Source organism: Exserohilum turcica (assembly GCF_000359705.1).
Source record: "Exserohilum turcica Et28A unplaced genomic scaffold SETTUscaffold_1, whole genome shotgun sequence".
Lineage (NCBI taxonomy): Eukaryota > Fungi > Ascomycota > Dothideomycetes > Pleosporales > Pleosporaceae > Exserohilum > Exserohilum turcicum.
The window spans coordinates 2,026,761-2,053,344 of record NW_007359914.1 but is presented as its reverse complement, the minus strand read 5'-3'; the positions used below and the strand labels follow the sequence as shown (position 1 = coordinate 2,053,344).

Here is a 26,584-nt window from a genome sequence, read left to right as displayed (position 1 = left end):
TGCACAGGCAGGTCGTGGGCGGTCGTTACAAATACAAGTGCTGCGAGGGCGGGCGGGCGTGCTGGGGGAGGGGGGGGGGAGCGGCGCGGGTGCGGGTGTGGGAGAGAGAGACGGGTATTTGTTGGGTTTTTGGTGGTGACAAGCACAAGGCTAGAAGCTGCGTACTGGTAGCGTGCCGCAGATCACTTGCACTTGCACTTGCACCTCCTTGATAGCGATAGCAGGCACAGACAAGCACAAGCACAAGCACTCATGCTTAGGGCCGTCGGCGTAGGGAGCAGAGCAGGCAGACGGCGTGCCGGGCACACGCGGCCCTGGCCATGACGCAAGCTGTGCCGGTGCCGTCAACGGGCGACGCCTGCCAGCTGCATTGGCATGCTGAGCCTACTGCTACTGCTACCGTACTGGTACAGTACATCGGTGTGCGGTGCATAGCCAAAGATAGATACTTCACATGCGCCGCCGCCGCCACCACCACCACCACGACTCAAAATTTGCGCCATCATCTGCCTCGTCGGTGCCTGGCATCCCCGTCCTGGCAGCCTTGCACGTGACGGCCCATGACGTTAGCGGGAACGGCCGCCCTCACCCCACACTTGACAGCGCCGCCCCCCCAACCACGTCGCCGTCTGCCTCCTACATACATACGCCGCAGCTCATCCCCCACCCGACAAGTGCACCATGAACCGCCTGTTCGGCGCCAAGAGCAACGCGCCTAAGCCAACCCTCAACAGCGCCATCTCCAATGTAGGCTACCTGCATGCGCCCAAGCCGTGTCGTTGTCGGTCATGCACTAACCGCCCCCAGATTGACACGCGCATAGAAAGCCTCGATGTCAAGCTCGCCAAACTCAATGCTGAGCTGGGCACCTACCAGCAGAAGCTCGCCAAGATGCGCGACGGCCCGGGCAAGACGGCCATCAAGCAAAAGGCGCTCAAGGTCCTGCAGCAGCGCAAGCAGTACGAGGCCCAGCGCGACCAGCTGCAGGCCCAGTCGTGGAACATGGAGCAGGCCGGCATGATGCAGGACAACCTCAAGAACAACATGACCACCATCGACGCCATGAAGACGACGACCAAGGAGCTGAAGAAGCAGTACGGCAAGATCAACATCGACCAGATCGACAAGATCCAGGACGAGATGGCCGACCTCTTGGATATGGGCAACGAAATACAAGACGCTATAAGCCGCAGCTACGACGTGCCCGAAGACGTGGATGAGTCGGAGCTAGATGCCGAGCTGGAGGCTCTGGGCGACGAGGTCGAGTTTGAGGGCATTGGAGAGTCATCGGGCGTGCCCAACTTTATGCTCGACGATGCCGCACCACCTCAGTTCATCGATGAGGCACCCGTTGCGGGTGGCAAGGTCAAGGAGGCTGCAGGCTGATGAGACGATTATCTTTGACGCACGCCCCCATCCAATGCCGCGGGATCTTCCTCGATTGCATACTAGGCGCACCCTCCTCACCACTTCGCCTTCACTTCACCCAGAACCATGCATCCCGCCACGACCAGGACTTGCATGTTCGCAGACATTCCACCGCGGCAGTCGATTCTGCGCCCAAGATGGCCAACACTGTGGCCTCGGAGAAGAACAAACGATGCCCTTTCTGAAGCTGGCTCCAATTGAAATGACGACGAATTACCAAGCAAATCACAACAACCATGTACCCGTAGTTCAACATGCAGCTTGTATGCATGAGCAGACCAACGCTAGCAGAATCAACATATTTTTCTATCACACACCATGCCAAACATGTCCACCATCCTGCACAGCAAAACTGGGCGCTTCGGGGGGTTTATGACATGTGATCATGGCAGGATGCTCGTCTCCCAAGTCAAGCTCGAGAGCCGTACGAATGACACTACGCGTCTCACACTACCGAGACATAGTCAGCTTGAGCCTGGGTAGGGCCGTATATCTTGAACATGGTAGTTAAATAATCTATTACACGACTGCCTATCGCAGCGGGGTATGTTGCGTCGTTGTCGTCGTCTATCATACCAAGTAACTCCTGAAAGATCCCAAGCCCCCCACACCAGACAAACTACCAGCTAGCCAGCTGCTTGCATCTGTCAAATCCACCACGCAGCTGTCTGTCGGGCTTGACAACCTTGCCTTGCAGCACCGTGTACTTGATGATGTTCTCACAGTCCTCAGGCCGCACCCGCGCAAGCCAGATACACTGTGCAGCCTCGCCATTACCTTCCGCCTCCTGCTCCTTGTTCGCATCCAGCACGACTTGCTTGCCCTCCTTGTCTTCCAGTGTCAAGTCTGTCAGCTGCGCTTCAGCGCCATTGGTGTGTCCGTTGGCCTGCTTGGCTCCCGCGGCAACAGACGAGTGTCGGTAGATCATGACGTTTGCAGAGAACTTGTGGCCCCCGACATGGCTGATGAAGTATATTCCCACGCCGCCTGGCCGCTCGTCGTGCAGGTCGCGGTACAGCCCCATGGGCCGCAGCAGGCGCTCAAACTCTTTGAGTAGCAGAGGCGCCGACTGCCCGCAGCGTGCGTCGCGCGTCTTTTGACTGCACATCAAGATGAGGTATTTGTGCGGGCATGGCCGAGGCTTGAGCTGTGACGTTGCGGGTAGTGACGGGGGTATTGCGGCCGCATTGGGCGCCGGTTGTGGTGCGGAAGAGTCTTCTTCCGGCCATGTTGAGGCGGGTTGCGAGCGCAACGGACTGTTGTTTGTAGGGCCGCCATTGACAAAGTGCGTAATGAGCTCCGGCACATTTGCAGGCGAAACATTGTCTATGAATTGCCACGACGGTAGCAGGAGTACTGTAGAGCTGTGGTCCGAGTGGTCTGGAACGGGGATGTTGGAGGCGGATAGCATGAGTCTCTGCGAAGTGTTAGAAGACAGTCGCACTCTACACACCCTAAAATGGGGCTTCACAAGATTGGTATCGGATACTCACCCCGTTGCTAGGCTTTACGTTTCCCTTGTCCACCGCCTCCATGATGCTGCCCTTCTCATCGGCAACATCTCGCACCCAGTCGCTTTTCCCCGTCGCCACGAGAAGATGGGTATTGAAACTCTTGACATGGCCGTACAGCTCCTCCGTCTCATCAATGTCGAATTTGCGCGGGTATTTTATGCTGCAACTGGCGCAGTCGTGCAGACAGTCGTCGCCATCAATGGCCGGGTCGGTAGTCGGAAATAAATCGGCCGTCTTGGTTGCTTTTGCAAATTCGCCGTTGCTTTTGGGCGTAGGGACCTCGGGTGCCGACGACAGCGCTGAAGACAGCTTGTACGACAGATTTTTAAACATGGCAGGAACTCGGTATGCGTTGATGGGGCGATGGGCGGCAGTGTTTGACGGCGTCATTGAGACTTTAAATCAGATTAGCAGATTAGATCGCCAAGCTGCGGAATGTGGGCGCGCAGCTTACGTAGTGGGCCCGGGGTGTTTTGGGAGAGTGGAATGCAGGCCGGAGTGACTTCCTTGTCGTGAGGGAATGACTGTCGGAGGCAAATGATTACGGGGCACCACTGCATGCGGCCGTCAGCTTACTTTATAATGGCCTCGCTGGTGTAGTCAAGGACTCGGGCTTCGGGTATCGCACCGAGCTGTAGGGCGAGCCAGGCATCAACCACGCCTCGGAGCTAACACTTCTGGCCCGTACTTGCGCGTCTTCTCCGAAACCCTCAACACCCCCCTTACCTTTGTTTTCGGCTCCACATCCCCCCTCCACAATCCAACCAGACGCTGCCGGCTGAGTGTTTATCACGCGAATGGGAGGCTGCTGCCTTACCGCCTGGCAGTCCCGCCGCGTGTGCTTACACGTGTGACGCGCTGACGCGCCGCTTCTGGAAGATGAAGCTGAAGATGCTCAACGGCGCCCCTCGGCGTGAACATCTGGATTTCAGCGATAGTTGCCTTTTACCCGCCGACGTCTGCAATGCTTTCAGTCTCGGTTCAATTCACACGGCGTCTAAGCAAGACTCTACCCCTGCGATGAAATGGCGCTGCATCGCGAAGAAGAACACGCGACTCCAGACGGAATGGCAGCAGCCTTACCTCCCTGGGTCTCTACTCGGCAGCCACATGGCAGATGTCTCGCTCCCTGAAGTAGAGCGATTCGCATCTTTCGCCAATGACGACACAACCAAACTCGATGCTACTCTTGATTTCAACGACCCGACAATGACATGCGATGGGCTGATTGAGCATTCACTCATCTTCCACGATACATTGATGTCGTCCCAGGTAGCACTGGGTGAAGGGCCTACCACTACAATCAGCTCGTCATCATTTCTTGACACTTCCTTCGACACCACTACTTCAGGCTGCGATAGTCCTGGCGAGTCTAGTCAACGCCTGTTAGTTCGTCACATCCCACCCAAGTTGAGTATAACTCCACTTGCCTCGCTCCCTAGCGCGCAAAAGCTACGAGCCATCTACCCCCAGACACCAACACCCAACTTCGTTTGCGTTGTCACTGCCAATCCCGAAATGCGGGAAGTCTTTGTTCGAAAGCGTGGCTACAAAATGGACCTTTGGGAAATCATGGTAGCAGATGACTCTCTGTCTGGTTTCAAGATTGCCTTCTGGATGCGGCCTCCCTGCGAGTCAAAGGAGCATACACATGTTCAGAGTTCGCTTCTCGAGACCCTGCAAGGTCTCAAAGTGGGCGACATTATTCTGTCAAGGAACATTGCCCTCACATCATTTCGCGACACAGTCTTTGGTCAGTCTTTGAATCCAGCCATTACACGCGTTCGAACACACGTCGATGTTTTGATGAAGAGCAACGGAAGTTCTGCCGTGCACTCTGGCAAGCTTCCTGCACCCGTTGACGAAGCCTTTGCAAGGGTCAAGAAATGGGCGAGGATACACATTGCCTCTGATAGTGCAGGCCCGCGGAAGAGAAAAGGAAGTGTACCAAAAGATGACTATGTGAAAAGACCGTTTGAGGCTAGCACTTTCGATGCCTCGATGCCTCCAGACACCCTGGAAAGCATCTAGAGCTCTCGCTTTCAGGTTTATCGCTAGGATCCCAGAGGATTTGTAGTCGCCAGTCTTGAGAGAGCCGTTTCGCTAGAGATGATATCAGCGTCAAGACTCCAAGTCTACGGTCAGCAATCAGCAAGCGTCATCGCCCAGTGTTAAGTACCTCAACCATCCAGCCAGGCTGAAAGTGCGCTAGCCTTATGAATACGACTATTATCATCTTGATTATACAAGAAGACTGGACATGCTCCGAGGCATCTCACTGTGCCGGGGCATTCTCAATGAGTCCTAACAACTGCATCTCCTGCGTCCTGTTTGCACATCCGCCGCTCCAATGCAGTAGGTAACGTATGGAGCGCCTACTGCTGAGACTGGCATTTCAAATACATCTGCGGGGATGTAGGCTGCTGTTTAGCCATTGGTTTGTACAGTAGAAGGACCGTCATACAACTGTAATCTTGCTCTCAAACTTCAAATGACAGTCTTAATTGTTCGGTCTTTGGATCGTAGCGATATTCAGTCCTCTTTACTGTCCTTTTTGAGCAGTCCACATGTTGCATCCGATACTGCAGATGGCCCTCCCTTGACACCCCGAAGCCTGACAACAGCAACTCCAGCGTCAGCCGAGTCTAAGGAACAAGAGTCTAGCCCCGGCAAGAATTCAGAGAGCCGAGGGAAAAAAGAATACATGATTCCCCAACTAGCACATGCGCACATGCCATCTTACACAGGCGTATGTACACTGGCGGAATACCTCCGCACATGGCCACCAGCATATTATCCATACACCACAGGAAATCAGAATAGGACACGAGCGCTATCATGTTATGAGCACGGCTCGAAATTTTGATATCATATCCTACCAACGCCGCAACAATTGCCCTGCCAGCCAAGTATGCAACTCCCATGATTCTGCTCTCATACTCGCGTCAATACACAAGCTCTTTCGCTTTCGCTTTCGATTCCTTTCCTTTCCTTTCCTCGTCTCTCCAACTCTTACACCCAAGCACGCCTCGCAAAGCTCCAGAAAACCACCTCAATCGACAGTCCAACAAGCGCCTAGATGAGGTGCTTACTCCTAAAGTAAGCGCGGAGGTACACAACCTGCCAGGCACCCAGTCCAACCAGCATGCCCATGGTGCCGATAGCAAACCACTTGACTCTCTCGTTGGTACTCTCATTGGTATCTCTGAGCTTCTGCTCGCGGTTCCTCAGATAATCCATCTCCATGACGATTTCCGCAACCACCTCTTCGATCCTTCGCAGCTCGGCCTCGACAGGCTTCAGTTTCTCCGTGGCCGAAATAGAGCTCCAGTCCTTTGCGTCGGCGCCAATGTCAATGTCGAGTTCCACGTGGCGGGGCGTAATCGACTTGGACGACGAGGCCGATGTGAAGACGTTCTCGAAGCACACGTCAAAGACCGAGTCGGCGTGCGACGTGAATGCGTAGCGGTTCTCGCCAACCACGTCCTTTGGCCGGTGGTAGTCGTTGCCCATTGCATCACGGATCTAGACAATCGTCGTGTTAGCGGGCCGATTGACTGGTGAAATTGGTTGCTGCTGCGACTCTTTGCAATGCTCGCGTGCATGTGCCAGACGCAATTGTCGTGTGTGGTTTACAAACGTACATGCATGTTCACCCTCTGTCCATCGCCTCTGTATCCGTCCAGAGTCGCCGTAACAACTACCAGCTGCTCCTTGGCAACAAAGTTCCTAATGCATCGCTCGTACCGGGCGGCGTCGCGCTCGGCCACGGGATGCAGGTCGAATTTGAGGGCCGCGGTGAGGGGGAGAAGAGCAAGCAGCACGCAGCTGACTAGTCGTGCTAACCGGTCCATGGTGATGATGTGCACGTGTCCTGGGATTCGGGAGCTGCAAACGCTTGCACACCCTACTCGTTGTCGCTCTCTAGTCTGTCTTCGCGAATTGTACAGCTGTCGCAAGGGGAGGGCGGAAGGACAGATAGTCCGGTTGTAAACTAGAGCCGGGTGGGGAAGGCGCCCCTGCGACCCTGCGCACGGCTATTGGTACGTCCCGCACCACACCTCCACACTGCCACTGATATCATATCCATCTTGGCACTTGATTTTTTATATTTGGAATATTACTCGGAGCATACCATAGCTGATGACGAATCGCTATCCATCCAAACGCCGGACCAGTCGCTGAAAAACACTGAAAACACTCAAATCGCACTGCGCTAGGAACTGACAGCACCGGCTACCACGCCGTTGTACCGCCATCCATCTTCAGGTCATGCCCAGTCATGTAGCTGCTCGCCTTGCTCAACATGAACAGCCCCGCAGCCTTGTATTCCTCGGGCGTGCTCAACCTGCCCAGCATGTTGTTGTTTTCCCACTCTTCGCGGTCGGCCTCGCCAGCGTCAAAGTTGGCTTGAACCATGGGAGTCACAATGTGACCGGGACTCAGCGAGTTGACTCGGATGCCGCCTGAACCGTCTGGATTCTTCCTCCCCCACTCCATGGCCAGGTTGCGTGCAAGCTGCACAACAGCCGCTTTGGAGGAATTGTAGACGGGCGCCATGAAGCCTCGGTTGGCAATGGTGCCGCTCATGGATGCGATGAGGCAGATGGAGCCCTGGATCTTGTACTTCATCATCTGTCGAGCACATTCGCGGGCTGTGAGGAAGACGCCAGTGTAGTTTACCTCTAGCATCTTTTCAATGTCTTCTTTCTTGAAGTCAAGAGCCGGTGTGACTTGCTGGATTGCAGCGGCTACAGAACACAAGGTCAGTCTACAGCACTTTTTTCTCATGAGCTTGCCCTACCTGCAACGAGTCCGTCCAGTCTTTTTCGTTCGGCAGCAATATCCTCAATGCACTTTTGCAGCGGCCCTTCATCCGTAACATCGACACGGTGGTACACTAGGTCTCCACCATCGGGGCTGTTCAATCGCTCCTGTGCTTCCTGAAACGACTTGGGAGGCTCCGGTAACCGATCGAGGCAATGTACTCTGCCACCCGCCTCAACCAGGCCTTCCGCCATACACAATCCCAGACCTCGACCTCCGCCTGTCGTCACGTTAGCCTTGGGCACAAAACCATGATATCTGCTCTGAAAATTGGGAGGAGGACAGCCTGCACCTGTGACGACGAAGACTTTTCCTGCAACGTCGAATTGGCTGAATTTCTTTTCTCCCACGTTCTCCGCCTTTTCATACGGAACCTGCGGATACGTCACGTCTTGGTGCGACGCGAGGCTGCGCCGCTGCAGACGGCCTGCGAGGGGCTGTATGCGCAATGCAGGCAGAGCTGGGCGCGCAAAGCGGCGCATCGTCATACTTGAAGAGCGCAGAGCAGCCATTCCTTGTGGTATTTTTTTTGAGGGTCTGATAGCGGTAGGTAGGTAAACAGCAAGACAGGGCATGGAGGAGAGAGAAAGTCAGAAATGGCTATGGGAAGACACAACAGTCTCTGGCTGACATGTATACTCTGCACAAAACACAAATGATGTAATACCAGCTCATCCAGAATACGCGTAACCCCCTTTCCTCACTCGACCTTGGCCCATCATCAAGCCAAAGCATCGTGACTTCCGCGGCGTCAGCAGCCCACAATTCGTCGAAGCAGCACAGGCCCAACGCACCAGCTGAATCCTACTTCCCAGCGCAGCAGCAGCAGCAGCAAACAGACTTGGAACTCAACGCCACAGGAAACCGAATACGATCGATCACAACTTGCCACCGCCCGTGCCTTGATTCCGTTATCACGATGCTGAAGTGCGCATCCTGCAGGCACCACCAGACAGACACACAGACAGATACAGCCGCGGGGGGGGGGGTCTATCAAAGTGGGTCTTCGCCATGGCACCGGGATCCCGGAATGCGGGGCAGCGGGGTCCACAGGGCTGCCCATGGGAAGCACCTGATTGGACGGTACTGTGCTAGCGCGTACGCGGCACGACGACATCATACTGAGATAACATGGGACATTTGGTGAGTGTGAGTGTGATTGTGTGTCTCTGCTCCATTCCCCGCTGTGATGTGGAAGATGCGGAATTGGAACTAGGAACTTTTCCATGGCTGGGGGCTATTGTGATTGCTGTACTGTAAGTATGTGGAGTCTGTGTACGTACCCCACTATGCCATGGGATTCACGTCAAGCTTCTGCAACACGGCACGTTCACGTTGGCTGTGCGTTATGCTGACGCTATTAAGTATGGGGAGGAGGAAGCCCATGGATCAACAAAGTGTGTTTTATGTCACCTTTTTTTTCATGGTTAGGTATGAGATTTTTCGGTACGACGACGCTGTGACGTTGATGTTGTGCTTGGGCGACGACACGCGTTGGACTGCGCAAAAGACGCTGAGGACAGCTTAGATACATCGCTAGTAATCGTTTGTCCTGGTCAGCGGGCTCTCGACAGCCAAGCCTAAACATGTCGGTTTCGTTTGTCACTTCTCTGTCATACTGCGGCTATGGATTTGCAGCAGCTGATGTCGTGCTCAGCCGTATCCTGAACTTGATCAGGCACTATACCAATTCACAGATTAGTCTCCCAACAATAATCGCACCATTCGACATCACCAGACTCATATTTATAATAAAGCTTAAGCTTCTCAATTGCATGATTACCTACATCTACTTGCGCAGGTCAGTATGCTCCACCTCCATCTGCACGCCATTCTTGACATCCACACCGCTCATGCGCTCCTCGTCGTCATTGTCAGGTCCTCCGCCCACATGCGGGAGCTGCCTATTCTCGCTCTTCTTATACAGATACTGCATGACGAGGAAGGTAGCCCAGCAGGCGACGATGAAGCAAATATTGACCGCGTACCCCTTTGTCCATCTCGGGCCTTCGACAATGGGAAACACGGTAATGGGGTAGAAGGAAAACACGGCCCATCCTGCAGTCAGCATTGCGCCGACGGTGACGGCGCGTGCCTCGGCGTCGTCGCGCAGCGCCATGTTGATAAAGGGCATGAGGATGGGTGTGATTGCTGCAGAGACTCCGAGGAGGTAGTAGCAGGCAAAGTGCCAGCCTTTGGGGATGTTCCAGACCAGCAGCGAGATGTTGGCGACCATGTATATGGCCTGTACAATGGAAAAGATGGACCAGAGAGGGTAGACTATGCAGAGCGACGTGGCGAGTATAGCGGCAAACACGGAGACGCCTTGGGCACCAGTAGGAATCGTGTTGATCTGAGGTACCGTGTACGCACCCGGGTGTTTAGCCGCCAGGTCTTTGAGCCAGATGGCCATCTGGCCATGAGGGTAGGATGACGATAGGAAGCTGATTGTGTGTCAGTACGAAGAGACCTCACTAAAACGTGTATGGCTTACAAGGTGTAGCAGAGGACACCAATATAGAATTCCCAGCGCGTAAGCGTGCGCTTTACCACGGCCCAGCTTAGGTCTTGGCTAGGATTTACACCGGCATTGATCATGCGCGACCGAGCCAATGCGTGTTCCTTGCTCGTGAGCCACCACGGCTTCTTGCTACTCGGAAGGCCGGGGAAAATCAAATATCCCGCAAGAGCAATTGGCAGGGAGATTACACCGTCGATAATAAACAGCCAACGCCATCCGGACATGCCGTGAACCCTACGACACTTGAGCATGGTGTTTGAAGATTGGGCACCTGCAAACTCACCCATTGAGATTCTTGTAGGCCGCAGCCTGCAGATAGCCACCGAACATGACGGCAATGTTGTTAGACACGTACCAGACTCCGGTGCGCTTGAAAACTTCTTCCGGCCTATACCAAGAACCGAGAACGTACGTCGTACCGGAGGCTACGGGAGTCTCCAGGAGACCCAGCAAGAAGCGAGTGCCATATATGTCGTTTCTGCTCCGCATCTGGCTCTGGCAGAACGTCACAATAGACCAGAGCACTTCCATGGTGGGCAGGTAGTACTTTGCAAGCTTGGGTCGGGAAAGGAATAGCAGCGACGGGACCTGGAAGACCAGATAGCCGACATTGTAGAACGTGTCGAAGAGCGAGTACTCATTTCCATACAGATGCAGCTCTTCCTTCATGCCGGACACGTACGCGTTTTTAATGTTTGAAGAGTCGAGCCATTTGAGGAAGACTGTGTTTCACTGGTCTTTAGTGTTTGCGCATTCCGCAGAGCACGGGTCGACATACACATGAAGGAGCAGAAAGTCAGGAGGCAGGCGTCCATTTTCCTCAAAAGCTTCCTTTCTTCCGGGGGATAGTGCTTGGGATACCACTCCCAGAGGTACATCCACGCCTTCCACGGAGATCTCTTTGGCGCATCCGCAGGCGCAATGACGCCGGTATCGACGTCGGCCGCGCGATTCGCAACGGCCTTGTTCTCGTCGGGAGGCTGCGCGCTCGCCATTGTTGTTGATTGTGTTCGGCACGACCTCGGAAGTAACTATGCGAGGCAAGAAAAACAGGAGATGGTACCTAGTAGGGTGGAGAAATCGAGGCTTAACGGTACCTAAAATTTCGTCTAATAAATAGCTCCCGTGGTTGTAGGCATGGTCCTTGTGGTGGTAAGCATTGCCCTGGGTAAACGACATGTACGCGTCTTGTGCGGGCATCGGCTTATTTCCCCTTGTAGATGGCTTGGTGCGGGGAAGAGCCTCTTTGCACCCGAGATCTCATGATCCGACATACTACGCAAGGAGATCACCCTGCTTGGACTGCGGATAACTGTGGAGGATTGCATATTTGTGGAGAGAGACGGTGGAGCCACATGGATGGACGCTCATCTCGTCGTGGCTGTCGGAAGGCTTGGCGAGACGTGGCTTGGCGAGGCGTGTTCCTCGAGGTATCTACATGGGACTTGACCTATTACATGCCTCAGCTCAATAGACGATAAACCCGATGCCTGCAGACGCCACCAAGTATAGAAAATCATCCCTGGCTCTTCATTTGTGGAGGAATAGGTTGATACTATCCTTATCGCCACTCACGCGATTGCCACAATTTGATCTAGGGACATCCCTTGCCTATTTTCGCACCACACAATGTCTTCTCTTCAGGAAATAGCCATGTTAGGAAGTGACTTGCGGTAGTACAAAAGGGATAGATACACTTGTGTGCATGTCTTATTGAACGTCTTTGTAGATCGATGCAAGATCTATCGAAAAAGGATAACACATGCTGTGCCAACTTAGCCGCTGAGTTGGTGGACGTACTAGCATTGTTCCTGTGATAAGCTTTCATGAAAAATCGCGCAATTCATCTTCTTGCAACTTGTATATCAAACGGCTAGAATGTATTTCTGCTGGAGGAAAATATCATTCTCTAACCTCGTCAGCGGAGGCTATGTATACTGCGACAGTTTGTTTGTTTTATGAGTGATTTCGGCGTGCTAATGCAGCGGCTTTCACAACACAGTAGAGTACACAATACAAGACAACAGTTAGGTACACTGTGACCGTTTATGCCTTGGTACTGGTTGAAATGACTGTGGCAAATTGTATGTATTTACCATACTATAATCCAGTTATCTCAGCAATGACTAAACCCCTCTACAGATCCAACCCATGTCCTCCCCAAACCGCATAAAATAGCGCCAAAACCCTCACTAACTCAACGCCTCTCCCATCTTGAGCAGACTATTCTCCACGGTAACAGGCGACCTGGTATCCGACCAGTCATAGTTCAAAATGCCCCACGCCTCATCTGGTCCGATGAGCGTAGCAGGCGTTCTGCCGGGACGCGTCTGTAGGTAATAGCTACCGGCCAGCACCCAATTCATGGAGCCAACCTTGTACTCCTTGACCATTTCCACGAGGCACGCTGCATACGTGGTTTGGTTCCAGTAGACGCCGTTGTTAATGAAGCCCCATTCTGAAATGACCATTGGGAAAAGGTGCTTGGTATTTGGGTCGGAGGCGTTGACGGCCTGGAAGCCCTTTTGGTACCACTTGGTCTTGAAGGTGGTGCAATCGTCATGGGTCTGCTCAAAGTCGTACTTGTGGATCTCGAGCACAATCTTGTTCTTCCACGCGAATGTGCTGGGGTCAAATGTCGCGGTTTTGCCGGCTGTCGCCGTGTTGGCGGTGCCTTGCAGCGGCTGGCCCAGCGGGATGGGGTCGATGTAGGTGTCGTAGGAGAGGCCAGAGAAGAAGATGAGGGCATTGGGCGCGGCCGTGTGCACGGCGTCGGCGGCTGCCGTCATGTGGACGTACCATGTGTACCAGTCTACGGGTTCGGCCTGCTGCGCGGCACGCAGCTCGTTGCGTAGACCTATCGAGACAAATGTATTCCAGTTCTCTTGGGCCTGGAGCGGTTAGCTTTACACACCAGCACTGATTACGCACTGTACTTGCGTGTTTGGCCATGAATGCGAGGCCTTGCTTCCACTTTTCCACATCAAAGTACTTTTCTCCGAACCAGTCATTTCCATCGTCCTGAGCGCAGCACCACATGGCTTTACTGACATGATTGTCAAGGTGGATGAGGATGCCTTGGTCCGACAGCGCCTGGGCAACGGCATCCCAGACCTGCAGTCTGGTGGTGTCTTTTGTGAATTTCGGGTTGTTTTTCAAGATGGCGTTTAACAAATCGGTTCCGTTGGTCCCCGGGACGGCATTCAAGACGCTCTTCTCAAGCGTCTGCTTGGGGCTGTTTGCCAGGTAGTCGTCTACCATTTCAATTGCAAACGGCATGCGTACGGAGTTGAGACCAAGCTTTGGGAGCCGCGCTGCAATGTCCTCGGCCGAGGCAAACTGAAGGCCCTCGGGGATCATGATTTCCTGGTGTCCTGGCCAGTTTGTGGAGATGAAATGGAAGACATTGCCAGTACCGTCGATGATGTCTCGGCCTCGAGTCGACAATGGTAGCGCAGTGACTTTCTGCCTTTTCTCCACGGATCCCGGGGCGGCAGCCACCAGAGACATCAGCAAGAATCCCAAGACGACACGAGGCAGCATCGTGACGGACGGGTACAAAGATGGTTGGGCTGGATAGTATCACAGTTGTCCGGAGGTGTTCTAGAATTTTTCACTTGGGCTATATATACACACATCCCCTCACAACCATATTTATGGTCCACCCACATGAGAGAGTTACTCATTAAACTACCTATTCGACTGAGAGAGTTACTCGTTAAAACTTGAGAGGAAGACTCATTTAAAGTGAAAGATCTGAGAGAGTTACTCACTAAAAAACTACTGGGCTACGAGCCTCACCTTCATTTAGATAACCCCCTACATTGTACCTACTCAATTTGTACCTAGATTAAATTCTAGCCTACGTAGTTACTTGCAGGCCTTAAGCCTGCACGTCTTATATAGCCCTTTGGGCTGAGAAAGGACGTTAAACTACAATAATAATAATAATAATAATATATATACACACAGATATAAAGACCGTGCCTTGCAACCACACGCCATAACAGTAGTGGACCGAAATTGCTCCGTGTATAGTGCCATATTACACGCATTCTAGGCAATAACGCGGTCCGACCTTTCGCGAGGAAAAACAACAAGTTTTCTGGGGTATTAAGCGAAACGGAAAAGGAGCAAAGACAGGGGTCTCCTATCCCAGAGTACATTTCCACGCTGCAAGCGACATGTATATGTGCGGGCGGGCGTGTTACCTTTGTTGTCGACAACAGACGGACGGGGGCGGAGCGGAGGTTGCGGGCATCGGTGTAATGCCGATCCCCGCTCGCTCCCGCCTAACACGTCGAGCCTAAGGTATGGACAGAGATAACCCGATGACGGATCAGATGGACGACTGAAATAACGCCCTGTGTCGCTCAGATGCGGGTTAAACGTCGACGATTGCATTTGCAAGCGTCTTTCAGTTGCACCTTCTTCTCGTCCTTGTGGTATCCTCCAAGAAGCATTTTGTGTCTTGTTCAAGGATAGAGTCATTTATCTAAGTACTCTAAATACTCCAAGTACCCCAAGAGCAACCACAACACCTCACCACATCTATTTCAAAAAAAATTTCTTCTTTTTTTCGTTTCACCAAGAAAAAAACTCCGCAAAACGAGTCAAGATGGGAGGTGCCATTCAAGACATCAGCGAAATTCCCAAAGCCGGCGTGTAAGAAAAAAAAACCGTGTTTTTTTTCCATGGATGAAACCTATTCTAACTCAAGCCTTCACATGCCAGAGTCAAAAATTTCAATCTCAGCGCAATCTACTCTGAAAACGTGCTCGCCAAGATCATTCAAGTCGCACAGCGAGGCCTGAAGCAACAAGTGCGTAAATCAATCTTGCAATCCCCATATCCAAGTTCCCTTGCACCAGTCCTAACAAAAGTCATTCAGGCCCCCTTGCAATCCTACCCACACACCGTTCCCCAGACAGGACCCAATGCAGGCCGCTACGAAGAGCGGGAAGCCTCCTTCTGGACGTGCGGCTTCTTCCCCGGCTGCATCTACGCGTTACTGGAGCGCAGCATCAAGTACCCGCAAGCCGTGTCGCTCCCAGCGGCACTGCGCCCGGGGATCCAAGAGCATCTTTTGAAGCTGGGACGGCACTACAGCGTGGCCATCCGCGACATGTCGAGCCGCACAGACACGCACGACATGGGCTTCATCGTGCAGCCCGCGCTGCAGCGCGACTGGGAGTTGACGGGCAACAAGGACAGTCTGGCTTGCGTTGTCAATGCGGCTGAGGCGCTTGCATCGCGCTATGATGAGCGTGTCAAGGCGATTCGCAGCTGGGATGTTGCGGTGAATGACCGGTATAGTCTTACTGATATGCAGGAGAATTTCTTGGTCATCATCGATAGCATGTGTAGTATGTTTCTTTTCTCTTTTTTTTTGTATTCTGATTTCCCAGTCTGCATTGTAATTCTTCTGCTACTACTCCTCCTCCTCCTTCTCCATATCCACATTCCCCCACTCCTAACAATCCCACTCCTAACAATCCCACACCTAGATCTCGACCTCCTCTACTTCGCCGCGCACCACACCGCGTCACCACACCTCGCCCACATTGCCACGACGCACGCCAACTCCATCATCAGCGAGATCTTACGCCCAGACTACTCGTCGTACCACCTGGTAAACTTTGATCCGCACACGGGACTCCCGCAGTCCAAACTCACCAACCAGGGCCACGCCGACGCCTCGACATGGAGCCGCGGCCAAGCGTGGGCCATCATGGGCTTCGCGCAGACGTACATGTGGACGCGCGACACAAGGTTCCTGGCGACGGCGATGCGCTGTGCCGAGTATTTTCTCGCGCGCTGCGCCGAGGGCCGCGGGAACTGGGCGTGCAGTCTGGTGCCACGCTGGGACTTTGACGCCCCGCTGGATGCCGAGCACGATGCTGCAAGCCCGCTGCGCGACGTATCTGCCGGCGTCATAGCCGCAAACGGGTTTCTGATTCTGCACCAGGCGCTGCAGGGCGTGAGCGCCCCAGTCGCGGCGCAAATGGCAGCTCCGGGCCAGACGTCAACCCCGGATTTCCTGGCTGTGGCGCTGGAGACCGTGGCGCAGACGCTCGAGCTGGCGTATGATGGCACACTGGCTTCGTTCAGGGTGCCTGCGAAGACGGTGGCGCCGAGTAATGGACATGCGAATGGCGTGGTGGCGGTGGACAAAGAACAACAACAACAACAACAACAGTTCTTGGTTGATGAATCCCCCTTCGATGCTATTCTGAGACATAGCACGACAAACTGGAATGAGCATGCGCATCAAAAGTATAAGGATCATGGGCTGGTGTATGCGGATTACTATTTACTCGAGTTTGGGAATCAGCTGTTGAGGGCTGGATTGATTTAACTTCTTCTTCTTCTTCTTCCCTCTCTTACTTGCTCTTCTATTTCTTTTTTTTTCTCTAAGATTCGATAGAACATCTTATTCGTTGTTTTTCTTATCCGACTGCTGTTGTGGCAGTGGTGTGAGGAAGAAAAAGGGGTTTCACATGTAGTTGCAGAATGCCGTTAACCTAAGTAGTGGAAGGAATGCCTAATCAGGATGTTTACGAAACCCTACAAAGAAGGGAAAAAGAAAAGAAAAGAAACGGTTAGTGCAACGGCGAGATGGCTACACTTTCACCTTTCCTGTTCCGGGCAAGCTGGGAGGACATCAGCCTACGTAAACATGCTTTGGAAACAAGCGATAGCATGTCTTGTACAAGGCACTACAAGATATTGAAAAAGGCACAAGCGTGAAGTTTGAATGCTATATTCAAAACAGCTACGTAGACGTATACAAGCCTATGAAACAGGTATACCTTACACTGTACGCAAAAGAAAAAAAAATCAACGCAGTTATCCTTTCCGACCGAGTCCAGACCCAAGCCAATCCCATCCAAATCCAATTCAAATCACAAACCCAAAACATTCCATCCCAACCCAACCCAATCAATCCATTCCATTCTATTCCATTCCAGTCCAGTCCAGTCCAATCCAATCCGATCCAATCCGGCTCAGGATGCCATGTACGCCTCGAGTCGCCTTGTTGCGCCAGAAATGACAACAACAACGCCAAGCACCCATGACTAAATAACAACAAAAATCGCTTGTTGTAAGAGAGAGAGAGAGAGAGAGACAGAGACGACGACATGTTTTTTCCCAACCACATGCGTAAGTGTCTCCGATGAGTGATGTTGTGACGCCAGCAAAACGCCGCCAATGGATAGAAGCAAAAGATAAGAACCCTCAGACGCGCGCTCTCCATTTGTCTATGCCAAGTCGCTTGCTATGCTAGTGAAAAAGGTGATGATGATAAGACTTTCAACCAGGTATCTGTGTGTGTGTGTTTTCTCCTCAAACGCCAGAAAAAGAGTCTATAATGGAGAAGAAGAAGAGGAGAGAGAGAGAGAGAGAGAGAGAGAGAGAGAGCGACACAAGAGAATAATGGAGAGGTATTTTTTTTAGTGCTCTCCCTCTTCAATCTCTTCTTCTCTCCCGCCAGCCGTAATGGAGATGCGTTTCTTGGGCTCGCCCCATAGTTGCTGGAGAACCTTTTTCTTCTGGCCGTCGCGGAGGTCTTTGAGAAATCCATAGGTTCCGGTCAAGTCGTTGAGTTGTTGTTCCAGGCCGAAGCTGTTGCTTTGGGCCCGGCGGATCAGTGGGCTGATGAGGTTTTTGCGCGCCTTGTCGAGTTGGTCTTTGACAGAGTGGATGATTTGGATGTGGCCCTTGAGCTCCGACTTGTTGATCAGAGTCGAGGCGCGCACGTCCTTGAGCAGCTTGAGGTTCTTTTCGTACTTTTTGATCTTCATCTTGTTGTTGATGGTCATGCGCCACATGGAGGCAAGGAACTCGTCTTTTCGGTTTGCGAGCGAGTCCTCTTCCTTGGCGACGGAGCGGTGGAGGTTGTGGAACTGGCGGTCCACGCTCTCAAAGAGCTGGAACAGCACGTCTGCGCGCGCCAGCTCGTTTGCAATGTTCTCCTCCAGAGTAGAGAGGAGGTAGTCAAACGTGCGCTGCAGCGTGGCCTTGGAGCGCTGCTGCGTCGTGTGGCCGAGGACGTCGTTGACGACGCGCCCGATGGGCGTGGGCGAGCCATTGCGCTCGAGCAGGCCAATCTTGCTCAGGCCGCCGTGTATGTTGCCTATGACTGTATCAATAACGCCAATCTTGGGGCCCTGTATGCTCTGTAGCTCGCGCTTCGCCCACTCCATGGTGATGAGAATGCTACAGTCATTAGTGGGTGTGTGAGTGTCGAGCGAAGTATACCTACGAGTCCATGTCACCATCCACGTTTGTGAAGAAGCTCGTAATCTTCTCCGACAGAATCTTGAGGCTGTCGCCCAAGTCGTCGAGCTGGTCGATGATGACTGAGGACGCCGACATGTTTGTGGCTCGGACGCTCTCGCCCAGGTCCTGGACTGCAATACTTGCCTCTGCGAGCTCGCGCGACCGCGGAATGACGTTTTCAGAAGCATACAGGAGCGGCTCAAACTGCTTGGCCATGTTTGCGACGTTTGCGACGTCGGGAATGAGGCTGGCCGTCCATGGCTGCAGCAGGATCCACGAGAACAGGACCGTGGCGAGCGTCAGGATGACATTGGCGCGCGACTTGGTGAAGATGTGAAGGCCACTTGCAAAGGTGGAGATGGTGTCTTCAATGGGGGCGGTACGGAACTTGGCTTCTCCTCTGTAAGCAAAGCGCATGACTAGGGCTGTCAGTTTCTACAGCGCGCATGGATCGGGAGTACTTACAACCCTCTGTTGGCGTGTCCGAGCCGTGATGCGACAGGGCCAGGTCGATTTCCGGGGGCGCGCCGGGCGTCGTGGGGTGGGCGTCCATGGCGTCCATGTCGTCGTCGGCGTCGGCGTCTGGCGGGGCGGCGAGGGCGGGGCTCTGGAGGCGCGACGCGATGGTGCTGGACAGGAAGCGCAGCTCCTCCTCTGGTATGGGTTCCGGGCTTGTGCGGGGCGTCATCTTGTAGGGCGACTCTGGGAGGGGTATGCGCGAAGGCGTGATTTCGCGATCCGAGCGGTAGGGCGACTTGGAGGGGCTGTTGCGCAGCGCGCTCTCGCCGAGCAGCGACTTGCGGTACCAGTGGTTGCTCGACTGCGACTTTTGCCAGGCGGGCGGGGCCCAGGGGCCGTCCGACTCGGTCTCGGAGTCGAGGTCGTCGTGCGCAGAGCTCCAGCGCGACGAGTGCAGGTTGGAGCGGCTGCTGTACGTCGAGTGCATGCTGCGCTCGGGGTCAAAGGCTTCGAGCGAGGCGCTCAGCGAGGGAATGTCGTGTTCGTAGAGGCTCCCGCGATCCATTGTTTCAATCATGGCTGCTGCGCCGGCGTGGGGGGGGAGGTGTTGCGCTGGCTGGGGGGGGTGGTGGGATGACGGAGGTGAGGCGGGTTCGCGATGGGGGGACTGCGGTGGTTCCACTGGGCGGTCGAGGCTCTGCAGGCACATGGGGCACTCGGTACCCTTGTGACGCGTGGATAGCTTGCAGGGCGCGGGAGCAGTGCAGCGGGGAGTGGATGGGTATGGCGGGTGCAGCGGTGCGCTGTGCAGTGGTGCGCGGGGTGGAGTGTGCAGTGTGCAGTGTGCAGTGCAGTGAGTCGTGGCGGCGGTGGTGGTGGTGGTGGTCGGGCGGTCGGCGGGCGAGGATCGGAACGGCGAGGGAAATGGAAATGCGATCATGGCCATGGCGCGCTGTAAGCTGTCACCGCCTTGGTATGGGAGCGATAAGCTAGCCCTGACCTGGAGATCAACCGCCCGCCAGCACTTGCAGCCCACTTGCCTGGGCCATTGCTTTTAGGGCGAGTATTTCATGTGGCGTCTTTTTTCCCCCCTCTCTTTTTTTGTTTATTTTTGCGCGGTGCAGTTGGCAGTTGGCAGCGGTGCTGGGTGCAGCGATAGTAGGGGTCTATCACGTGCGGGCCTAGCGGGCATGTGTATAGCCCAAAGCAGCCTAGCGCGCCTGCTATTGCGGCCGGCGTGACGCCGTGTGCATGTGACCAATCGGAGCGGCGCAACTCCGCATAGCGTGGCGCGATAACAAGTGCCGCTGGGGGGGGGCAAGGAGGGCGATAGAGGGGCGTGGTGGTGCTCGAGCGACGGTGCTGGCGACGGTGGTTCACGGGGGGGGGGAGGGAGTTGGGCGCGGCGAGCTGGAGGGGAGGCGAGGGCGAGGGCGGGCATGGGCGGGCAGGCATAATAGCGGGCATGGAGGGGCTGCTGGCGGGCGGCAGGCAGCAGCAGCAGACAGCAGACGAGGGAGCGGTCACACCCTTCCCCACACTAGGCCGCAGCGGCGGGCAGCCAACCAGCGGCAGGGCGCCCCCCCCCACCCCTCCCAGCCACTCTTGTTTCACCCCACTGGCAGAGGCCGTGGGCTGCAAGTGGGCTCCGCCAGCCCGCCGTCCTGATTGATCCAGCCCGCATCGCCCAGAGCCGGTCGTTGGCGGGGAGGGGCGTGCAACAGCCAACGGCCAACAGCCTGCCACGCCCAGCCAGTGTCCGACACGCAAGCACCGTCGACTCTGCCCACGCAAAACAAATCACAAGACCGTCTTCTCCTCGTCCCGCCCATGCTGCCCCTAAATATAGTACATTGTTTCCACCAGGCTCGAGTGAACGTCCTTGGACCACATGCCCGCAGAAACAACTCCGTCGTTGCTCTTTAGCACGTGCTGCAGATAAGACCGCCCGCGCTCGCACACTAGGTCGGCATAGTACGCTGGCGGGCACACGCTCACTGCCCGCGTTGCCCGCCCAAATGTATAGCACAGGTTGTGCGTCATGGCCTGCATCTGGTCTGCCCCCACCCTGTTCTCGTCCTTGAGCACAATGTAGTGCGCAGGCCGCGACGTCCCTTGCAGCCCTTGGTGTGCCACGAGGAAGAAGTCGTAGGCGTTGCCCGTCATGCCGCGATCCACCACCGTCCCTGGCTTCGTGTTGCCCGTCCTCCCGTCCGTGTAGTCTGCCCTGGCCGGGTAAAAGCGCGTGTGGTGCCGCTTGCCCACCACAATCAACGTCATCCGCGGGTGCTTCGCCTCCGCCCCGTACAGCCGCCCAAATGCCTTTTTGAACGCACCACACTCTTCCTCAAGCACACTGCCGTACTGCCTTTCCGATACCCCGTCTCGGTATACAAACACCTTGTTGGGCAGGCTCATTCGGTTCCGCACCCGCCAAAGCTGCAGCCGTTCGAAAACCATGTCCTCGAGCTCCACCACCATCTCCTTGCGGCCCTGCTGGCTGCGCAGGCTCGCCGGGTACTGCGAAAATGTACTGTCCGTCGAAGCCACCACACCAGCAATGCTCGGTGCCTCTGGAGAGCTTCCCGGCGACGGGTGCGTGACATCAATCCCAAACACAATCGTCTGCTCGTCCAGAGGCGCCAGTCTCTCCAAGTCGACCGTGTGGTTGGTCCCGCCAAGCTTCTGATTAAACTTCATCGCCAAATTGGCAAAGTAGTGCTCCTGCCCTGCCATTCGGCTAAACTTGTGTCGGATGCTGCACACCGTCGCTATTCCATACACGCAGTCGCAGATGTACTTGATCGAGTCGTACAGCGCCGCACTCTCACTCGGCAAAAGCACAAACAGAAACATTGGCTTCAGTGAGTATGCATCCCGCAGCGCATTCTCCAATCTCAACGCCAGAGAATTGACAGAATTGCCATCTGCTTTGGCCAAGTAGTCGGTTACGTCCACCATGCATGGCTTTCGCAACGGCGCAGGCTCCATGCCGTATGCCCCCAGCGTTCTTCGGAATTGGCTCAGCTGGTATTCAAGTCCAGCCAACTCTGCAGCCGGCATCGTGCGGCGACCAACGGTAAGCACCAGAGCGCTGAACGTGTAAGGCAGCCTTCTCGTCCTTCGAAACGGGTTTGCACCCAGCTTGAGCGGGTTTAGGTTCCAGGCTCCATTTTGTGGTGTGCATCGAGTCTGCCCCCTGTACACCAACTGCGGGGGGATGAGCACCCGGCCATACACAGTAATCATGTTTGGGTTGACGTTAATGCCAAAGCCACTTAGGTGCACATTTTTTCCCTCCAACACCGGACTGATTTTCGTCACCGCAAGCCCCTGAGCCGCGATAGACGACGCGTTTGCAGGTGGCCTGCGAGCGGCAAATTCAATCATCCTTGTTGCTTGTAACGGGTCGAGCAGCCGTCGCGCTGGCTGGCCTGGAATGACAAAACACAACTCGGCCGGTATCCACATGGGATCCTGATCTGTGCCACAATTCGCCAAGGGTGTCCGGGGCATAGCCAGTCTTATGTTGTGTGCTTGCTGGAAATGTTCTTGCACCGTGGGCTGTGTCACCTTGCCGTCGGCATCCGTCTTGAAGAACCTGACGTTTGTGCTGTTCTGTCCCCACCGCGACAGTGTGTGGATGACACGAAAAAACCGCTTCTTTGCTGGCTCGCCTGCCATCTTGTTGGGAAGATATTCGGTCCCTACCCTGACCTTCTTGTACATACGTGCCAACTTGTTATACTCCTGCTCGTCCCGTGGCGGGCCTCCGCCATTCGAGCTCTTGAGAGACTCAAGCAACGGCTCGGGCTTCAAGAATGTGCTAGTCGCAACGTTGACATTGACGAGAATCCTGCCAATGCCTGTTCGCACGCTACTGAAGTACCCTCGAAGTGCCTGGAGCCCTCGTCCCAGTTCAATCATTTCCACTTGCGCATGGTTACGGTACGGAAAGAAGCGTTTACCAGCCACGACTGAAATATTGCTATCGCCTCTAGGCCCATGAGACATGATGATGTTCAGTGCTTGGACTGCTTCTTCTTTGAGCGAGTAATTCGGGTTGCGCTGAAGTTCGGATAGTGATACGGTTCCAAGCTCCTCAATAAGAACCTGGTAAGTGTTCCTTGTACGGGAAGCCTCCACTTGGGGCGAATCATCTGCGCTAGGCGGAGGAAACGGTTGGCCATCTTCCGGATACCATACAATCGTGTGGGTCGAGCATTTCTGCATTGGGATCTTCTCCACAGACACGAGAGTCTGGCTGCAGTCGCTGGCAATCTTGAAATTGGAAAAAGGAGCCGTCTGCAGTAGTAGGTCGAATGCCCTCTTCTTCTTCTTTTTCGCTATGTTGCCGTCTATGCTAGTAATGACAACAGAATATCGATACAGACATGTTTCGGGTACGATGCCTTTGAGCTGAAAGTAATTGGCAAAGAGCACAACGGGATGCCCGAATTTGCCGTATGCAGGGCGTGGTGGAAGTACCAAGTCGGTTGAGCTCGTTGCTGTGGCTGATGATGATTGATTGTTCATCATGTAGTCCTCTATTTGGGTAATAGTGGGATCTGGTAGAGTATAGTAACCGTTTCCGAATGTCAATGGCAGCTGAGAGGGCGCACTAGGCACGCCACCTACATATCCGCGCCCTGCCATAAAGGAATCGTGTGAGTGAAAATACAAGGCTGATAGGTGGTGGTTCGGTTGCAGGAGCGCACTGGTTTGAAGCACCGTCCCTGCGTCAAGTGAGTGAGATGAGTGGGCTGTTTACATGCATAGGTACTTATGTTACAGGATGATTCAAGGCCAATTGCAGCTTGTCTTGGCCTATAGGAAACAGAAAGAGGATTGAAAACAACGACAAGTGGGCTACAAGCGTGTGACAACTTACGGCAAGGAAGGGAGGGTTGAGGTCGAGAATAGTCGTGACTTGCATATGGCTTGGTAGGAGATAACGACAAAAGGTTGATAGTAGCGTGTGGAAGAGTTTGAAATGTTTGAGTTGAGCTGTCAAGTGGTGTGGTGGTGGGGTCGAAAAGGTCAAGTTTGAAACTATGACTTGTTCATATATCCAAGGCGCTCGAGTGTTGGCAGTAGCGGTGCGGTCTCAGGGAAGCTAGCGACCGTGAGGCAAGGCAGTGAGGATCTCCAGGCAAGGGCGTGTGGTGTGGCGAGTGGGAGCGCCGTGAAGACGGCCCAAGATCACTCACTGCGGCACTGTTAAAGAGCGTGGTGAGTTTGGATGAGCTGTTCAAAGTGAGTCAGACGCCAATTTAATGATGAAGTAGTATGCTCTGCATGGAAAGCCATTGGATGGCACCGGCATCAACTGACGTGTGTGATGCATGCAATGCTCTTTCTGTTTGTTGCACAAACGCTTACCGAACTGGGCTCGACGGCTGCCTGATTCCTGACCTCCACCCATCCGCCATTGGGAAGGGATGCTGGCTCTCCATGGCAGCCGGATAGTAGCTGTCACTTGCTCCGAGGCCTGATTGTGCAAGCATTTACAGGAGCACATGTTAAAACAGCGAACCCTGTACGGCCGCGGGCTACTATCAGACTCCCATTGTGACTCATATTCACGTTGAGAGCAGTGAAACCAATCTCATACGCTGCAGCGACTAGTGCGGTGATTAGGCTGGAGGTCAGTTTGGGGTGGATGTCGGGATGCATCTTTGGAGTTGACGTAGAATGCACGGACCACTCGAGTAGCGCGACAATGGGCTGGAATATTCAGCGTCGCTTTGCAAGAACGTCACTCTACCCACGACACAACCCGCCATTATGCCGCCGAGATTAAACATCGCCGCCTTTGCACGACCAATTGCCTTTCGCCCAAAGCGCCATGTGCAATGGCCTGCACGGTCAGCCCTCGGATTGACGCCGTCGCAATTCCGCCTGTCGTCTGATTCAACGAAACCGCCCGCCGCCGACCGTTCGAAGCGAGAGGACGCAAAGCCTATTGAACATGTCTCCGAGGAAGCAGCTTCGATGGCGCAGACCATGGGCGGAGAGGGACCCGACCTTAGCCAGGGCACGCCAGTTGAAGATGTGAGGTCCATTGCATTCATTGCACATGGTAGGGCGCACGCTGACGGTGGAGCAGGTTGTCAAAGGCGACAAGGCGGCACAGGAGATGCTGCCCAAGGTGATGCAGGACAAGCTCAAAGCCCAACAGTCCAAAGCGACACCAAACGCCGCGCCAAAAGGATCGCGATCATACTCGACCATGACGACTCAAACAAACGGAGAGGGCGGGCTGGGCATGGGCCTGGCAGACGTGCACAAGGTGTCGACAGCGCCAGCGATACCAGGCTTGAAATTTGACATGCCATCTCTCCCACTGCCCAAGGATGGCCACGTCAAGCATCGACACGATCCGGTGGTTGACCAGGTAACTAATCTGCTCATGAAACACGGCAAGAAGAGCGTTGCGGAGCGGGTAGATCAGCCCACTAGACCAATGTAACGTTCACACACCGCTGACATGGTTCACAGAACATGGCACTGATCCTGCAATACCTCCGAACATCACCCATCCCCACCATCAACCCCTCGAAGCCGCTGCTCCCCGGCGCGCCCCCGCCTTCACACCTTCCGCTCAACCCCGTACTCTACCTGACACTGGCGATTGACTCGGTGGCACCGCTCCTGCGCATTCGAAGTCAACGAGGCGCGGCGGGCGGTGGTGTTGCGCTTCAGATCCCGGTGCCGCTGGGGCAGAGGCAGCGGCGGCGGGCGGCCATCCAATGGATCATGGCGGCGGCGTCCAAGAGGAGGAACATGGGCAGTGGAAAGAACAGCTTTGCGCAGCGCATCGCACACGAGATCATTGCCGTCGTGCAGGGCACCAGCGGCATCTGGGACAGGCGCAATGCCATCCACAAGCTGGGCGTCGCAGCACGAGCCAACATTGTGCTGCCGAGGAAGAGGTAGAGCGGGCTGCTGCAGGCACACGCAAGATGGCGTGCGGTCGGAACACACCAATGTACAATACATGCTACATAGATAGATAGATGTCTGCATCGAAATGGATGAATGCGGTAACTCGGGACGCGCCTGTGGGCTGGGCTGGGCGAGTACACAGATGGCTCCGCAATGCAGCACAGCCACACCGATACATGGTGCATGCATCCGCGCTCCACCCGGGACCCCCAGCCTCGCCTGGCGGGCGTCGGTAGGTGCGTACGTAAGCGACGGGGCTCCGTTTGCCATGTGCTGCTTGGACGCGCAAAAACAACGCCATGTCTATGTGCGTGTGTGTGTGAGTGAGTGCTAGGAGCAGCGCAAACCCGCGCGCCGTGCTGCTAGTGAAGCCGAGGCAGAGAGGGCGCGTGGGAGCGTTGTGCCATGTCTTGGGCGGTCCCTGCGCCGGCGGCACGGATTGCGCGCTGGTGATCTTCACATGCCAAGCCTCTGCCAAACCGCCAGAAGCTGAGAGGGGGGGGTCTGGTCTGATGCCCGCTTCCCACCGCCTAGACCACGAGCACCCGCAACCGTCGACTCGCGCTGACGGTTCCCGCCCCGAAAAGTCGCTCTGCCTTCGCCT

The 26,584-nt window shown here is 54.8% G+C and overlaps 12 protein-coding genes across 12 annotated transcripts; 5 read left to right on the top strand and 7 right to left on the bottom strand.

Moving 5' to 3' along the window:
- Positions 1-681: 681 nt before the first annotated feature.
- On the top strand, positions 682-1,386 carry SETTUDRAFT_18437 (uncharacterized protein; the record flags this gene model as incomplete). The annotated part of the gene is made up of 2 exons (XM_008021892.1): positions 682-747; positions 808-1,386. The coding sequence occupies 2 exons, from the start codon at positions 682-684 to the stop codon at positions 1,384-1,386; spliced, it is 645 nt and encodes a 214-aa protein (XP_008020083.1).
- A 548-nt stretch (positions 1,387-1,934) lies between these two features.
- On the bottom strand, positions 1,935-3,308 carry SETTUDRAFT_113765 (uncharacterized protein). Its single transcript, XM_008022650.1, has 2 exons — positions 2,922-3,308; positions 1,935-2,845 (listed from the first exon to the last, which is right to left on the bottom strand). The coding sequence occupies exons 1-2, from the start codon at positions 3,273-3,275 to the stop codon at positions 2,048-2,050; spliced, it is 1,152 nt and encodes a 383-aa protein (XP_008020841.1). The 5' UTR covers positions 3,276-3,308; the 3' UTR covers positions 1,935-2,047.
- Positions 3,309-3,696: 388 nt separating this feature from the next.
- On the top strand, positions 3,697-4,973 carry SETTUDRAFT_40731 (uncharacterized protein; the record flags this gene model as incomplete). Its single annotated transcript, XM_008022094.1, has 1 exon — positions 3,697-4,973. The coding sequence occupies exon 1, from the start codon at positions 3,822-3,824 to the stop codon at positions 4,971-4,973; it is 1,152 nt and encodes a 383-aa protein (XP_008020285.1). The 5' UTR covers positions 3,697-3,821.
- Positions 4,974-5,639: 666 nt separating this feature from the next.
- SETTUDRAFT_162356 (uncharacterized protein) lies at positions 5,640-6,894 on the bottom strand. Its single transcript, XM_008022649.1, has 2 exons — positions 6,587-6,894; positions 5,640-6,467 (listed from the first exon to the last, which is right to left on the bottom strand). Exons 1-2 carry the CDS (start codon positions 6,794-6,796, stop codon positions 6,018-6,020), a joined length of 660 nt encoding a protein of 219 aa, XP_008020840.1. The 5' UTR covers positions 6,797-6,894; the 3' UTR covers positions 5,640-6,017.
- A 284-nt stretch (positions 6,895-7,178) lies between these two features.
- Positions 7,179-7,963, bottom strand: SETTUDRAFT_85645 (uncharacterized protein; the record flags this gene model as incomplete). The annotated part of the gene is made up of 2 exons (XM_008022226.1): positions 7,179-7,693; positions 7,747-7,963. 2 exons carry the CDS (start codon positions 7,961-7,963, stop codon positions 7,179-7,181), a joined length of 732 nt encoding a protein of 243 aa, XP_008020417.1.
- Positions 7,964-9,558: 1,595 nt separating this feature from the next.
- On the bottom strand, positions 9,559-11,285 carry SETTUDRAFT_86587 (uncharacterized protein; the record flags this gene model as incomplete). The annotated part of the gene is made up of 4 exons (XM_008022280.1): positions 9,559-10,213; positions 10,264-10,524; positions 10,574-11,012; positions 11,069-11,285. 4 exons carry the CDS (start codon positions 11,283-11,285, stop codon positions 9,559-9,561), a joined length of 1,572 nt encoding a protein of 523 aa, XP_008020471.1.
- A 1,197-nt stretch (positions 11,286-12,482) lies between these two features.
- SETTUDRAFT_85548 (glycoside hydrolase family 5 protein) lies at positions 12,483-13,800 on the bottom strand (the record flags this gene model as incomplete). The annotated part of the gene is made up of 2 exons (XM_008022219.1): positions 12,483-13,174; positions 13,227-13,800. The coding sequence occupies 2 exons, from the start codon at positions 13,798-13,800 to the stop codon at positions 12,483-12,485; spliced, it is 1,266 nt and encodes a 421-aa protein (XP_008020410.1).
- A 1,108-nt stretch (positions 13,801-14,908) lies between these two features.
- SETTUDRAFT_40727 (glycoside hydrolase family 88 protein) lies at positions 14,909-16,696 on the top strand (the record flags this gene model as incomplete). Its single annotated transcript, XM_008022093.1, has 4 exons — positions 14,909-14,955; positions 15,025-15,112; positions 15,182-15,656; positions 15,798-16,696. The coding sequence occupies 4 exons, from the start codon at positions 14,909-14,911 to the stop codon at positions 16,646-16,648; spliced, it is 1,461 nt and encodes a 486-aa protein (XP_008020284.1). The 3' UTR covers positions 16,649-16,696.
- Positions 16,697-17,087: 391 nt separating this feature from the next.
- SETTUDRAFT_152805 (uncharacterized protein) lies at positions 17,088-17,369 on the top strand (the record flags this gene model as incomplete). The annotated part of the gene is made up of 1 exon (XM_008022648.1): positions 17,088-17,369. The coding sequence occupies one exon, from the start codon at positions 17,088-17,090 to the stop codon at positions 17,367-17,369; it is 282 nt and encodes a 93-aa protein (XP_008020839.1).
- Positions 17,370-17,398: 29 nt separating this feature from the next.
- SETTUDRAFT_162352 (uncharacterized protein) lies at positions 17,399-19,626 on the bottom strand. Its single transcript, XM_008022647.1, has 4 exons — positions 19,039-19,626; positions 18,557-18,992; positions 17,680-18,510; positions 17,399-17,419 (listed from the first exon to the last, which is right to left on the bottom strand). The coding sequence occupies exons 1-3, from the start codon at positions 19,595-19,597 to the stop codon at positions 17,745-17,747; spliced, it is 1,761 nt and encodes a 586-aa protein (XP_008020838.1). The 5' UTR covers positions 19,598-19,626; the 3' UTR covers positions 17,399-17,419; positions 17,680-17,744.
- Positions 19,627-20,871: 1,245 nt separating this feature from the next.
- Positions 20,872-23,688, bottom strand: SETTUDRAFT_133574 (uncharacterized protein; the record flags this gene model as incomplete). Its single annotated transcript, XM_008022646.1, has 1 exon — positions 20,872-23,688. One exon carries the CDS (start codon positions 23,686-23,688, stop codon positions 20,872-20,874), a length of 2,817 nt encoding a protein of 938 aa, XP_008020837.1.
- A 1,123-nt stretch (positions 23,689-24,811) lies between these two features.
- On the top strand, positions 24,812-26,093 carry SETTUDRAFT_162351 (uncharacterized protein). Its single transcript, XM_008022645.1, has 3 exons — positions 24,812-25,086; positions 25,142-25,477; positions 25,534-26,093. Exons 1-3 carry the CDS (start codon positions 24,820-24,822, stop codon positions 25,969-25,971), a joined length of 1,041 nt encoding a protein of 346 aa, XP_008020836.1. The 5' UTR covers positions 24,812-24,819; the 3' UTR covers positions 25,972-26,093.
- Positions 26,094-26,584: the final 491 nt, after the last annotated feature.